Source organism: Osmerus mordax, chromosome 8 (genome assembly GCF_038355195.1).
Source record: "Osmerus mordax isolate fOsmMor3 chromosome 8, fOsmMor3.pri, whole genome shotgun sequence".
NCBI classification, from domain to species: domain Eukaryota; kingdom Metazoa; phylum Chordata; class Actinopteri; order Osmeriformes; family Osmeridae; genus Osmerus; species Osmerus mordax.
Window position 1 is genome coordinate 14,682,452 of NC_090057.1, and position 12,824 is coordinate 14,695,275.

A 12,824-nucleotide genomic window follows, 5' to 3' on the forward strand; every position below is an offset into this window, starting at 1 on the left:
TGGATTGGAGTTTTCAAAGAGATCTGTTCAGAAGGTCAATGGTTAAGATTGGTTTTTTGCATTTGTGGACAACAGCATCAGGGGAGAACTTACCCTACGTGTGTGCTCAGAGCACAGCAGAAACTGAGACACTCTGTGTCTTGTCTGTCCGTACAGAAACATCGGCCATGCAACTCTCTTTTCATTCGAACTGGGAAGGAGCCCACTCCATATGGCACCACCTGACTGCAAACAACACAAAGGTACAAACTGTTATATTAACATTCTCAGTATCAGCAGGCTGATTTTAGAAAAATTGGGATTCTCAGGATTCTTTATCTGGAGAAGCAATGTTTGTGGTTTAATTTTTAACCTTGGTTAAATCCAGCAAATTATCTGGTTAAAATCACCTGACCGAAAAAAGGTTATACCACAAATCAAAAGAGGTTCTCATGGTTCTTTAGAATGTTCATGGTTCATGGTCTCTCACCCACTGAACCATCTTAAGTGAGTTGAGTGAGTACCCCAAAAGTCTGTTACCATTCCTGGTTGTGATGTGTCCATTGCCCTTGTCTTTAGAGCCACATAGAACAGCACTAATGAAGTAGGATAACGATGCAGTTTACTGTACACTGTACTGAACTGATGGATACAACAGATTAAAAGCAGCAATTGAGTCTATCCTCGATAACAGAAGCTAAACAGCAGAGACCAAACCTGATTGCATTTATATCACAAATCAAACTATGGTCTAATATGAAACCTGACAGACAGATGAAGTCATCATTCTGTACCTGAAAATCATCTCTCTTAGATTTATCAAGTCAGTCTCATCAGATAGTTATTTTTCAATAAGGGAACAGTCTACATGTGGACGGGTTTTGAGAGGAATAAGCCTGGTACTCATGCCAACTGGCGCCCGTCTGAACTCCATCTTGACTCTAAGCCAGTTGCCTGGCACAGGTTAACTAGACCACACGCTTAACAGCAAGCAGATGCCAGGGGCTCAAAGAAGCCGCACGTAACAGGGGGCAAATCCCAAATGACACTTTTTAAAGTGCTCTTTATATGTGGTGTTGGTCTGAAGCACATACTATGTGGCATAGAGTGCCTGAACCTTTGTTATTTGCTTGTCAGGCAGAAACATTAGCATTACACCAAGGTAATGTTGTTAGGATATTAATGTTTAGTCTCGGACTTCATACCTCGAAGTGATAAGAAGACTCAAAAGGATAGTGCTATTACGAAATTATTGCTCTGGTAATCCTATTGAGTGATTAGAGTTCAATATAGACACTTGAGCTTTGATTAATAGCTGGTTCTACTGTACTGTGAGTTCATATAATAATGATAATGGCAGTTAACCTTTTTTCACATAAGTTCAGACAATTCTAAAGGTATGTAGTCAGATGCTCATTTACATTGTGACAGCTGTTCTAGACTTAGATTTTTGTTGGGGAAAAAAGTTCTGAAAGTTTCAATGGCACCCCCATTGTAAGTTGTAATTAATTGTTACTGGTATTTGTCAAGTGAATGTCTTTATGATAAATACAAAGTGATAATTTTTTTTCTTTTTATAATGAATGTATTTGAAGACTACAGTTTGCCAAACACTTTTATAAACTGTACCAGACAGGATTGTTGCATCATTTGTATGGAGTATGGGTTCATAGTGGGACCACTCCAGCAAATCCTATGTGTTACAGGGTTTAAAAAGGTTTACATAATTGCAGGGTCTGTAATGTTAACTTTAAACTTAGAGTACAACCTGAGTGTTTGTGAGTGGATCTGGGTCTTTAGCTGCTGTTTTTGGCTAACCAAGGAGAGCTATATTGGCTATCATGAAGACTTCCAAAGAACATATGAAGGTTCAGTTCCGGAAACAGGGGATTAACGAGGGAGGGCACAAGCCTGAAATCAGCCCTCGCACTAATTGAATGTGGGTGATATGAGCATAGCCAGAAAAGACTGGAAACCATGCTTATTATGGCTTTTGAGGGGAAAGAAAAAGCTTGCACATCATCTTCAGAGAAATAGAAAAGAAAATGATCCATCATTTTGAGTAGGAGGCCTGCTGTGTTTTTTTATGTCTGCTCATCACAAATACTCTTAATGCAGTACATACAAATAAGTGAGCGGTCATAGAGTACTACTCTTTAGCTGGAGGAGGCTAATGCTTGGACTGGAGACTCACCTAGGTGTGTTGACCCAGACAATCCCAATGTGGCAGAAATAGACGCATTCCTTATCCTTCAGGTTCTCACAGGAGCAACGCCTCTGCCTTCGATGGGCCGTGTGGACGAGCTGCGTCAGAGGGCCTCTCTCCTCTGAATTACGCCCATGCACAGAGCTGGAGAATGCTGGAGAGAGAGGGCAAAAGGGCAGAGGCAACCATGAATTTACTCCCATCACATCTTCCTATCAAGTCCGATGGGCATCAGCCACCAAAGGGCCCTTTGGAATATTGGCCTCACTGAGTTTTCGGCCTAATCATTCATCTAACATTGATGTACATTCTTCTTCTTCTTTTCGTTTCACTGAAGTGTGATAGTTATATGGCAGTTTCCAATTGCTTTACACAGTCCTTTGCATTTTTGTTGAACACTGCAAGGTCTCTTGAGCTGCAAGGGTTGGGTAGTAGGGGGCAGACAAGGCAGTGCTCCATAGTCTGGTCTGCTTCACATTCACAGGTGGTGGGGCCAGTCTTGAAGCCCTATCTGACCAGACCATCTTTGGATCGTCCTGTTCTCGTTCTGAGTCAGTTGAGCATTTCCATTGAGCCCATGATGTTTCTGAGCCAGGGGATACGTTTTCAGTAGGGGTATTCCCATGCCAGTTAGAGGAGGGTCATTCTCAAGCTTTTCCATCCAGAATTGGATTCTGGTTTCATCCCGAGACTTTGTTAGGGGTTGGACATGGCTGAGAAAGCTTTTTTTTACTTTAGCCGTTGGGCCGGAGGGTGACATCCATGGAGGGTATGGCGTTCATTGCTAGTAGCTTTTGTTTTCTTGACTCGGCTGGCAACTTCCCGTCTAATATCAGCAGGGGCAATGCCAGCGAGGAGGTGCAGGTTGCTTATGTTGGTGGGTTTCAAGCATCCAGTGATCAGGCGGCAAGTGTTGTTCAGTGCTGGGTCAAGTTTCTTGGCATGGGTTGACCTCTCCCAAACAGGACATGCATATTCTGCAGAGGAACAGCACAGGGCCAGAGCAGTATATTTTAATGTGTGTGCTGTGGCTCCCCATTTGGAGTTGGTCAGTTTCCGTAGGATGTTGTACAATGTACATTGCCAGTCAAGAACAATGAGAGCATTGACCAGCCACAGACCTCAGCCATCAGACCATCACTCTATTCATCTCCACTGTCTCTGTCTTAGGCAAGCCCGACCAGCACCTTACAGGTGACTAGACAAAGCTCTGTTTGATCCCTTTCTGTTCTTCTTCCATCTCTTTCCCTGAGACACACATCTGTTGATTGGTTCTACAGAGAACCACAAGGTCCCTCTAAAGTCTGACATCAGTCAAGGCATGCTTATGGGCCGTGAAGTCAGGTTAAGGGAGGAGGTTTACACTCTACACATCCTCTCTACAGGGTATGTATTCTGACAGGTGCTTGTGTTCATTGTTCATAATGCACTCTAGAATAAGGGATTATCATATTTGTTATCTCTGCCTTCTGGCTTTGGAGTTCTTATGTCTTTTATCAGAAAAACCTTTTCAACAGAAAAACGTCTCCATATGCATTCGTGTGTGATCCAGCACCCTTCTTTATTCTGTTGAAATCACTTGTGAGATCTGGTTTTATATAAACAATAGACAGTTTTGTTCTTTTAATGAATTCCATGGCCATTAATGGCATCCATATTCTTTTGGTACCTATTTGATTTGCATTAAAACCTCAAGTGTACTGTACATCCACAGTGCCTAGAGCACTGTTAGAGACTTCATATGTCAGCCCACCAGAGACTCTGCAGTGTGTCTTCTGAATTGAGTTCTGGAAGTGGATGTCTGTTCTGGTTAGCCACCAAAGCCGCCTCCCACAGCAGCCTGGTCCGGGCTCTCAGAACCTGAACAAATCCAGATTTCTCTTGTCTGTTTGTACGCCCACACACACATGCCTATACAGTCTGCTGTAAAGTGTCAAACAGTAAACACCACAAACCCCACTGATAAACAAGTCTTTGAGAAATGTAGTGAGTGAGTCTGAGGAGTCAGAAAACCTGGATGATTGAGCTGATTGTTATCTGATCTGGCAGACTACATTATAGCAAAGAAGCTGTATTCTTTCTGGATATCAAATCTAACCTGGTATCTGTCCCACACTGCAGACTTGGGTCAAATGGATCAGTGATACAGAACCAGGTAAATAATCCCTTCACATGTATTTGTTTTAATAGTGCCTATTGCTTTAGCTTCAGGAGCAAGCTTTGAGGGAAGTCTACACGGTCGGACGCCTTTGTGCACCTACACCCATGTTCCAGTCTCATATCCTCCAGTCTTCCCTCATATCCTCCTGAGAGTCCATGAGATTGCCAAGCAAAATTTAATTTACTAGTCTATTTGGAGAGGTGAGAGTGGAGATGTTGAGGGAATAGGGAGTTGATTGGAAAAGATGTTAGTTGGATTACCTCTAAATCCCTAAATCGCCCATTTAGCAGGAAACCTCCTTGCCTCAGATTACGGAGGCAATATTTGCCTGGCCGCTGGCGGTGGATGTTTTGCAGGATCAGTCACGGGGATAACAAGAAAACCTACCACAGATGCTAGCTCCACCAAGCCAATTGTGACCTACCTCAGATTCTATCTCCACCAAGGTAGCATAATAACCTTACACAGCTCCAAACTCAACTTCTGCTAAATAGCGTGATAACCTGCCACCACAGACTCACAGAGAGGTGGGTGGTATTCTGGGCCCATGATATAATGAGGGATAGGCTTTTATATAATTGAGTTAACATTCAATGAAATTCTGATATTTGTGATGCTATGGAAACAAATGCCTTACTACTTTGACCAATTAAACAAGAGGTACATAACGTACAACATATACAATTGAATTTTTCAATTTACTGTTGGTACAATTTTCATAATCCATGGGATTAATAGAACAATGTTTGTCTTTACTCAAATATATTTTTTTTACAAATATTGATAACATTTTCACCTAAATGTTCTGTTAAAACACTTCATTTCAATTGATCAAAACTACCTAATTTAACAGTTATTTTGCAGATATTTACTTTCATCAAACGGACAAAACATAATATTTGGTTTAGACATAGGAACCTTTAATTGTGAACTGAGCTCGGGTAGTTGACGTCATGAAATCCCAGCATGCACCAGTCAATATCAAAGACTACAAAAGCCTGCAAAAGCCTTTTTGGCTTCTTATCTCGTTGTTCATGATCATTGACCACTGCACTTTTAGTAAAGCTATCTCTTGGAGGTCGCTTTGGATAAAAGCGTCTGCTAAATGAATAAATGTAAAGACTCCAGAGTAGGACTAAGGAAAGTTGATTAGATAGTTGTGTAGCGGCAACGCTCCTGTTACCCAGAATGCCCCGCGACAAGCTGAAAAGCTACAGAGTTAAAGGTTTAAGCTTAGTTAGATAAGCATTGTTTGGAGTTTTGTTGTTGTGCTCTTTCTGTTTTGATATGTGTAATGTGATGGTCTGTAGGTTGGATACATTAAGTGTTCACCCTGAGTGTGAATGTTGTCCAGTTAGATGGCGATCTAACCTGTTTATATATCTTACGTTAGGTAAGCAATAATTCTGTCCAATTCGCACACCTTGCTGGCGCTACAGTTGTAATCTGAACCATCGGTAATATCTGTAGCATCTGTATGTTGTGCACACAACTTCTTTGAATGAAAATGTTATATTGTTGGGTTTAATCTGGCGTCCCAGCTGCCAGATTGTTCCTGTTTTTTTACAGTGTTTTTTTACAGTGCATATTACTTACCTTGCCTCATAAAATCTGGCCTATCCATCCATCTTTGACATTTTGACCGGAATGTACACTTGGATTAAGTAGCCTAACACTATATAAGGTGGAAACATAATACCATCTATCTATACTGACATTTTTGGTGACACACTGGGGGAGTTTTAATTATTGACCAGTTGAGTAGGCTATAGTACATCCAGAACATCTGGCTGACTCATGTCTAAAGCTTACTTGAGTCTAGCTGGTCGTATTACCTGCTCTTAGTGCTGGTTGGTTAGAGGAAAGGTTTGGATATCTTGTGTATCTTGTAAAAAATCTAAAAATACATTCGTTTTTTTCAAAGTATTTTTTTCATATTTCATACTTTGATTTACATGGGCTTTGGTCTGTTTCCTCAGATTCTATGATTCATAAACTATCGTGACACTGTGGTTCACAATTTATCCAGAACAACAACTATACAGTACACAGACAGTACACAGATGTATGTGTGTGTGTGTGTGTGTGTGTGTGTGTGTGTGTGTGTGTGTGTGTGTGTGTGTGTGTGTGTGTGTGTGTGTGTGTGTCTAGTGGCCAGATTGGTTGTAATAGTAAAATAATTGACTTAGTTTACTTTAGCTTAAAGTCCAATCTGAAGCTTTAAGACATGGACTTCTGGTGTGTATAGAAAGGGCTTTACTGGGCCATAGTATCTACAGTGACCTGCTTATGTAATCCAATAAACATTTTGCTTCTATGTTCAATGTACATGTACAGCTGAACAAGAAGGTTTTGCAAAAGTACACAGTACTGCATTAGTTAATAAAATAGTTTCTCTCTGGCTCTGTGATTCAACACACTTCAAGTTTAGAGTGCAAAGCTGATAGAGGAGCCAGGCAGTTTAGATGACGCTACATAGTCAGCAGCTTTAGAAAGCGTGAGAAACAGTTGATGGATTTGAGGAATCCATAAAGTGAATTGATTCGACACATAATTTACACAGAGTGTGACCAGAAGCTGACAGCATTCAGACTCTCACATTATGTAGAAAGGGTGTATGTACTTGCAGCATAGATCAATTAAAACATTTCTTAGCACAGCCATTTCAAACCCAGGCCATGGCAGAACAGATGGTCACAAGAGTCACAGCATCATATAAAGTCATAGTAACATAATGGAGCTGCAATCCTGCCAGAGAATGTAAAACACAGATCATGTTACTGTCCCACACATCAACCAGAGAGCCTGGATGTACAGGACACCGGTCAATACTTCTAACAAGATGGGAAACCCTGTTTTACCTTGGTGTTCCAGAATTAGGACCAGCGTGGTGGTCAGGAAGTAGAAGGTGTTAAGATCCATGATCTGGGTGTAGAACCTGTTTAGGTCCTGGTCTGGCAAACTGGATCCTAGAGCTACGCCTGTTACAGTCCGGTCCGGTAGGTAAAGAGGTTGGGGAGGAGAGGTTAGTCACAAGCTGTGGGGTACCACCACAGATAACTCTGTAGGTTGCTTGGTGTTTGAATGTGTGGTGTGTATATCTGTCTGGCTAGCTATATCAGTGCCCCTGCTGCTGTTGTCTCTCTATGTCCCTCTCCCAGGGCTGCCCCACAGTCCCATACACACTGGGACCAGCCCAGAAGCTAAGGGGAGGAGTGATGCAGTGGTGTGTGTGTCTGTGTGTGTGTGCATGCGTGTGAGAGAAAGAGAGCGAGAGTGAGTGACACTATCTTGAATGCTTAGAAATGGGTTCTTCTCCCTACGGATAACATCCAACAGCATCATTTACAGGAGGGATCATCTTCTGAGGATCGGATTCTGTCCACTCTTCTCTACCAGAACAGCAGCACAGCTACTCTGTAACTTTTGTGGAAACTGACCACATAAAACTATTTAAGTAATTGAATCTTTAAGTAAATAATAATACGTGTTAAGTGAATAAGTTAATACATTGTATAAAATAGTATTGACTTGAAGATATTGCTTAGATTACTTACATAACGTAAGTAATCAGTTTCCACAAAGGTTTTGAGTATTCTGTATGTATTGGGTTTACGGTGTACCTAACACAACAGCTAACACAAAGCTAACAAATCTACATAACACAGCTAGCTAACACAGATAGCTAACATAGATATCTTACACCTCTGTTTAACACGGCCAAACTGGGGTTTACACCACCACAGTCTGCATGCAGCTGAGTGGATGGATAGATGGATCGTCACAACCAGAGCTATCCAAGTCAAACGGGGGTGGGGGAAAGAGAAGAATGGTTGGCGATAACACCATCCTAGCAGCTTCGAGAAGACAGGAGAACAGAAGAGAGGAAAAATGCCTGATCTGGAGGTCTGAAAAAAGTGCACCCGGTTCAAAGAAGGAAAAAAGAGCTTGTAAAAAGAGGAAAGGAAACCCTGGTTTAGTCTGACACAAGCACAGGAAGCTGTCTACCAACATGGCCCAGACATAGAAGACAGGGCAGGGAAGCCCACTGTGGTCAACCAACATTTTCATTAAAGTCATCAAGAGTCAACTGAAACATTTCAACCGACACATCTGTGCACCAGAAGTTTTTTTGGTAATTGCTCAAAGGTTCTTAAATTGGTGAAGAAGTTTTCACTGGTTTCAAAGACATTGCCAGAAATTTAAATGTGTTTGGCGGTTTACTGATTGAAAGAATGATGCAAAGATTGAAAACTACTATAATACATTGATGGATGATTTGTCCAGGCAGAGACTGGGTGTGGCGGATGAGTACTGCTGAAGCTTGAGCATATCTCCTGGGTTTACCTGGATGGCAGATGGAAGGCTGTGGGACTGAGAAGAAAATGGGAGGATGTGTAGGGAGGGATAGTATCAAAACAGAAATGACTGGTACATCAGGGGGGTATTCCAGGTAGCGGGTTTAACAAACTCTGAGCCTAACCCTGAACTCTGAGTTGAGTTACTTTAAAATTGGAAACTCTGAAAACTCGGTTCCAGAAAAGCTGATTTGAATTTGTTAACTCAACTCGGAGTTCGTCAACTCTGAGTTAAGCGCGCGCATGAGAACTATTAAAAGCCAACATCAATGGAGCTCCGATACTGGGATCAACCATGGCACCCAGCAACAAAAAACCTTGTCCTACTTCACCACACTTCAGATATAAGTTTAATTTCGTGTTCAATCTGAGCACATATTACGGAAAAAAAGCAACACGGCTGTAGCAGCGTATACAATTGGCGTGGGAGACAAACTGCCAAGTCAATGCATACATTTGATGTAATAGCCAGGCCATACCGTTAATATTACAGAAGAAAAAGTGGGAGACTTAATAAAATAGCATGTTCAATGTTATATTAAATATAAAAACATACTACAAACAGGTAAGACATATTTTGCTTAAGCTATACGCTTGTGATTGTAGCCTCGAAGTCACCTTGGTTTTAATCATATATCGACATGATACAAAGTAAATATCAATTGGTGCCTATTTCAACTTGTAATAGCAGTTTTCCCCAACAGAATGCTTTTCAAATCAAATCAAAATGTATTTGTATAGCCCTTTTTACACGCAAGCATGTCGAGGGGTTCACATACGCCCATAGAACTGCCCCTCAACCAACCTAAACCCTCAAGGAAGACAAGGAAATACTCCCAGAAAAACTCACTGCAGGAGATAAAATTGAAGAAACCTTGGGAGGAGCAATTCAATGAGGGATCCCCTCATTCTCTCCCCATTCAATGAGGGATCCCCTCATTGAATTGCTACAAAATACAGGAATTTTTGTATTTTGGCTATATTGACTATATTACGTAGATGGAAAAATGCAGTTCTGGTAATTTGCTTAATATTTTCATCAAAGGATGATGACGATGATGATTAAGATGACGAAGAGACATTGACTGCTGCCGCAGAAAATGGATGCAGAGAATTATGTATGGTAGCTACTGGTAGTTCTCTCCCCATGTACTTTTATATACAGGCTTGTGTGGAATTGTCAGTTACAATGACATTATGAGAATAATGAATATAAAAAACGATTTGCACATTCTGATCCTGTTGAACAGAGCATGGATGCAGTATACAGTGATATGTTCATTTAATGGCAGGTGAATTCTGCATGTGGAACTGTGAAATGTAATGCAATCCCATGTATTCCCAGTTACAAGTAAATGAGTTGTACAAATTGCACCTCATGAAGAATTGCCAAAAACTGACCAAGAGATGGTGTAGGCCTACTTAGGGTAGAACAATACAGGATAATCTTGAAAAAGATTTACTGGAACACCAGTTACAGGAGGATGCATGTAACAGGTGATGTTAATTCTAGAAACAATAATCTATATCAATATTAATTGTTGAATTTGCTGAATTTCTATTTTGACCAAGAGATGGTGTACTTAGGGCAGAAGAATAAAGGCTGATCTTGTAAGGCTATCAACCTGCCCCCACCTCTCGTATGGTAAAATCTGGAGTTACTGGATGGAGTCTCAACTTGATGGCTCTCACACATCATTGTGTAACTTACTGTGGCATTGCTAGTCATGTTGATAAGTAAGGGTCAAGATTGTGGTGTTATTAGTTGTTTTGGGTATAAAAGGAATTGTGAAGCATCTGTGGATTCTTGATCTCCTGAGACCTTCTCCTCAGCTCTGGCTTGTCCTACTCCTTCTTCCTCACCTCTTGCTTTCTATCTTTAGTTTACAATAATCATGGTAGAGTAGGTAAGAGTTAACCTTCATTGATTTCATTCATTTGCAATATGATTAAATTATTATATTATTTAACCTTACTTTGACCATTCTTGCTCTGATTTAACCCATAGAGTCGAATAACTGTAATTCCATTGGTATTGGCATTATTTGGTTAATGTTAATACACTGTTCAGTTTCCCATCTTCCTTCAAACCGTAGGGGAATTAGAATTTGTCTTTATTTCAGTGCCAAAAAGCATTTGGTCAGTTCTGAGTGCACGTCCACGGCGAGTAACATTAGTGATGTTGGCCTAAGGGCTGACAATGTTGCTAAAATACATTACAGATTGTGACGGGAAACGGTAACGTTAACCTAGGTATTCATCAGGGAATTAAAGCACATCGAATCGCAGTCTTAAAATCCTCTCCCGGCGTATAACTAAGCGAATTAAATTTTGTTCGAGATCGGTTGGCTGAACCAGGAAAGGATATCCCTAGTCTGCCAACGCTATCAGGCTCAGAAAGAGGGAGGGGATAGATAAAAACGCAGAGTTTGGCATGGAAAACCTTCTAGCGAGCAGGTTAGTTTCACGGAGTAAGTTACCATGGAAACTTACCAAAAGGTTTCGTTACCTCTCTTTCTGGAACGGAAACCTCGGAGTAAGCCTCTTTTCAGGGTTAAACAACTCAAAGTTTTCACTAAACCTGCTACCTGGAATACTCCCCCAGGTATGCTGTATCACTGAAGTCAAGTGGAAATTGGGAGGTGTTTTGATGCTTTGGCATGGTCAACCTAGCCTCATTTGTGTGTGTGTTTTGTTGACTTTGAAACAACGCCAACCGAACATCCCCTTGGGTTAAAATGTTAATGTTTAGAGAGTCGTGCATTGGTTAGGTTGTTTCTGGTTTAGCCACCTTGCAAGCCTTTTTAGAATAATTTTCAGCCCTCAAAACATCGGATCTTTTGTTTTGGGTTAGGGGTCTGCTTCTCATCTACACACACTGACCCATGAGTAACCTGATACACACACACACATGCACACACACACACACACACACACACAACACACTGAGTGCTCCCTGTGTCGTCTTCAATGGGGCTTGTAAGTGTGTGTGAGTGTGTGTGTGTGTGCATGGCTGCATTCACTCTCACGCCCTCCCAGCCCCATCTCCCCATCTCTGGGGCTTCTCATTAGACCAGATTAGGCTTAGCTTTGCATTCAGGAGAGATAATTAAAGACCTGCAGGAACACAAAACAACATTTTACTCCTGCACTGCCCCCGCACTCTACACCCCCCCAAGCCATAGCAATTAGACACTTGAGGTGAGATGGGGGGAGGAGGGGATCAGGGAGGAGGGTGAGAGAGACGCAGGGAAGGGGAAAAATACTTCAGAGAGTTCTTTTTTCTTTTCAGAAAGAACTTTTTCTCGCCGGGTCTGCGGAAAGCGTTTAATGAACAGTTTGTCGTTTGGGGTTGTCTGTAAACACGGCTGGTCGCCCTTGCTCCTGGGGCTAGCGCTGCAGGGATATCGCAACAGTGTGTTCAGAATGTAAAAACTAAATTTACCCCTCTAAAGTAAAGGGCATCGCTCACTGGTGTGTCATGATAAAAGGGAGCATAGAGGGAGACTTTTAATCCTCTGCTCTGTTTTTAGATTTTTAGATGAAGGCTGGTTTGATGTTTGGGGACACATTGGCATAATCTCAGGTTTTCTAGCATGGTAGCAAAGATACATTGTACCTGTTTAGATGGAACTCCTGTCTCTCCATCCTCTCAATTCTCCCCCATCATCCGGTTGTCTGCGCAGTGAAAGGAGCTGCTCTCCCAGAGAACACACACTCTTGTAAAGTCTGTGTTGTCACCACACTCAGCTACACATGATCTTGAGCTGGCAGTTCAGTGCCAGTGTCCTGACAAATAGAGTTACTGGTCAGGATGATTCACCAACATGATGTGTGGCAGGTATTGTGCTTGCGATCACCAAGATTAAGATTAAGGTCAGGGTTTGGGTTACCCCTATATTTTGCGCCACTGTAGCAACATCTGATAAGGTAGCACAAAATGGCCACCAGCATATTGTTTGCCAAAATTGGATCAGTACTTGGAGGATTAGCATGATGTTCTGTTTATCACCTTGTATGTTGCTGTGTTGTTCTCTCTTCTCAGACTGTGGGAGCGAGCGCATGGCTCCCTCTCCAAATGACTCTACAGTGCTACGTTGTGGTAATGCGCGGTATTCCT

At 41.7% G+C, this 12,824-nt stretch overlaps 1 protein-coding gene across 1 annotated transcript; it reads right to left on the bottom strand.

Annotated features, from left to right (window-relative positions):
• Positions 1-89: 89 nt before the first annotated feature.
• Positions 90-11,591, bottom strand: si:ch211-202p1.5 (uncharacterized protein LOC103909337 homolog). The gene is made up of 4 exons (XM_067241828.1): positions 11,588-11,591; positions 7,208-7,315; positions 2,174-2,339; positions 90-225 (listed from the first exon to the last, which is right to left on the bottom strand). Exons 1-4 carry the CDS (start codon positions 11,589-11,591, stop codon positions 90-92), a joined length of 414 nt encoding a protein of 137 aa, XP_067097929.1.
• Between the last annotated feature and the right edge of the window lie 1,233 nt (positions 11,592-12,824).

What these genes read in the sequence shown, in the direction of transcription:
- si:ch211-202p1.5 (XM_067241828.1), bottom strand. An exon ending in CCTAATTCTGGAACACCAAG is followed by an intron (nt 2,340 to 7,207) that starts GTAAAACAGGGT and finishes CTCTCTCTCCAG; the next exon opens with CATTCTCCAGCTCTGTGCAT. An exon ending in GTCTGGGTCAACACACCTAG is followed by an intron (nt 226 to 2,173) that starts GTGAGTCTCCAG and finishes TGTTGTTTGCAG; the next exon opens with TCAGGTGGTGCCATATGGAG.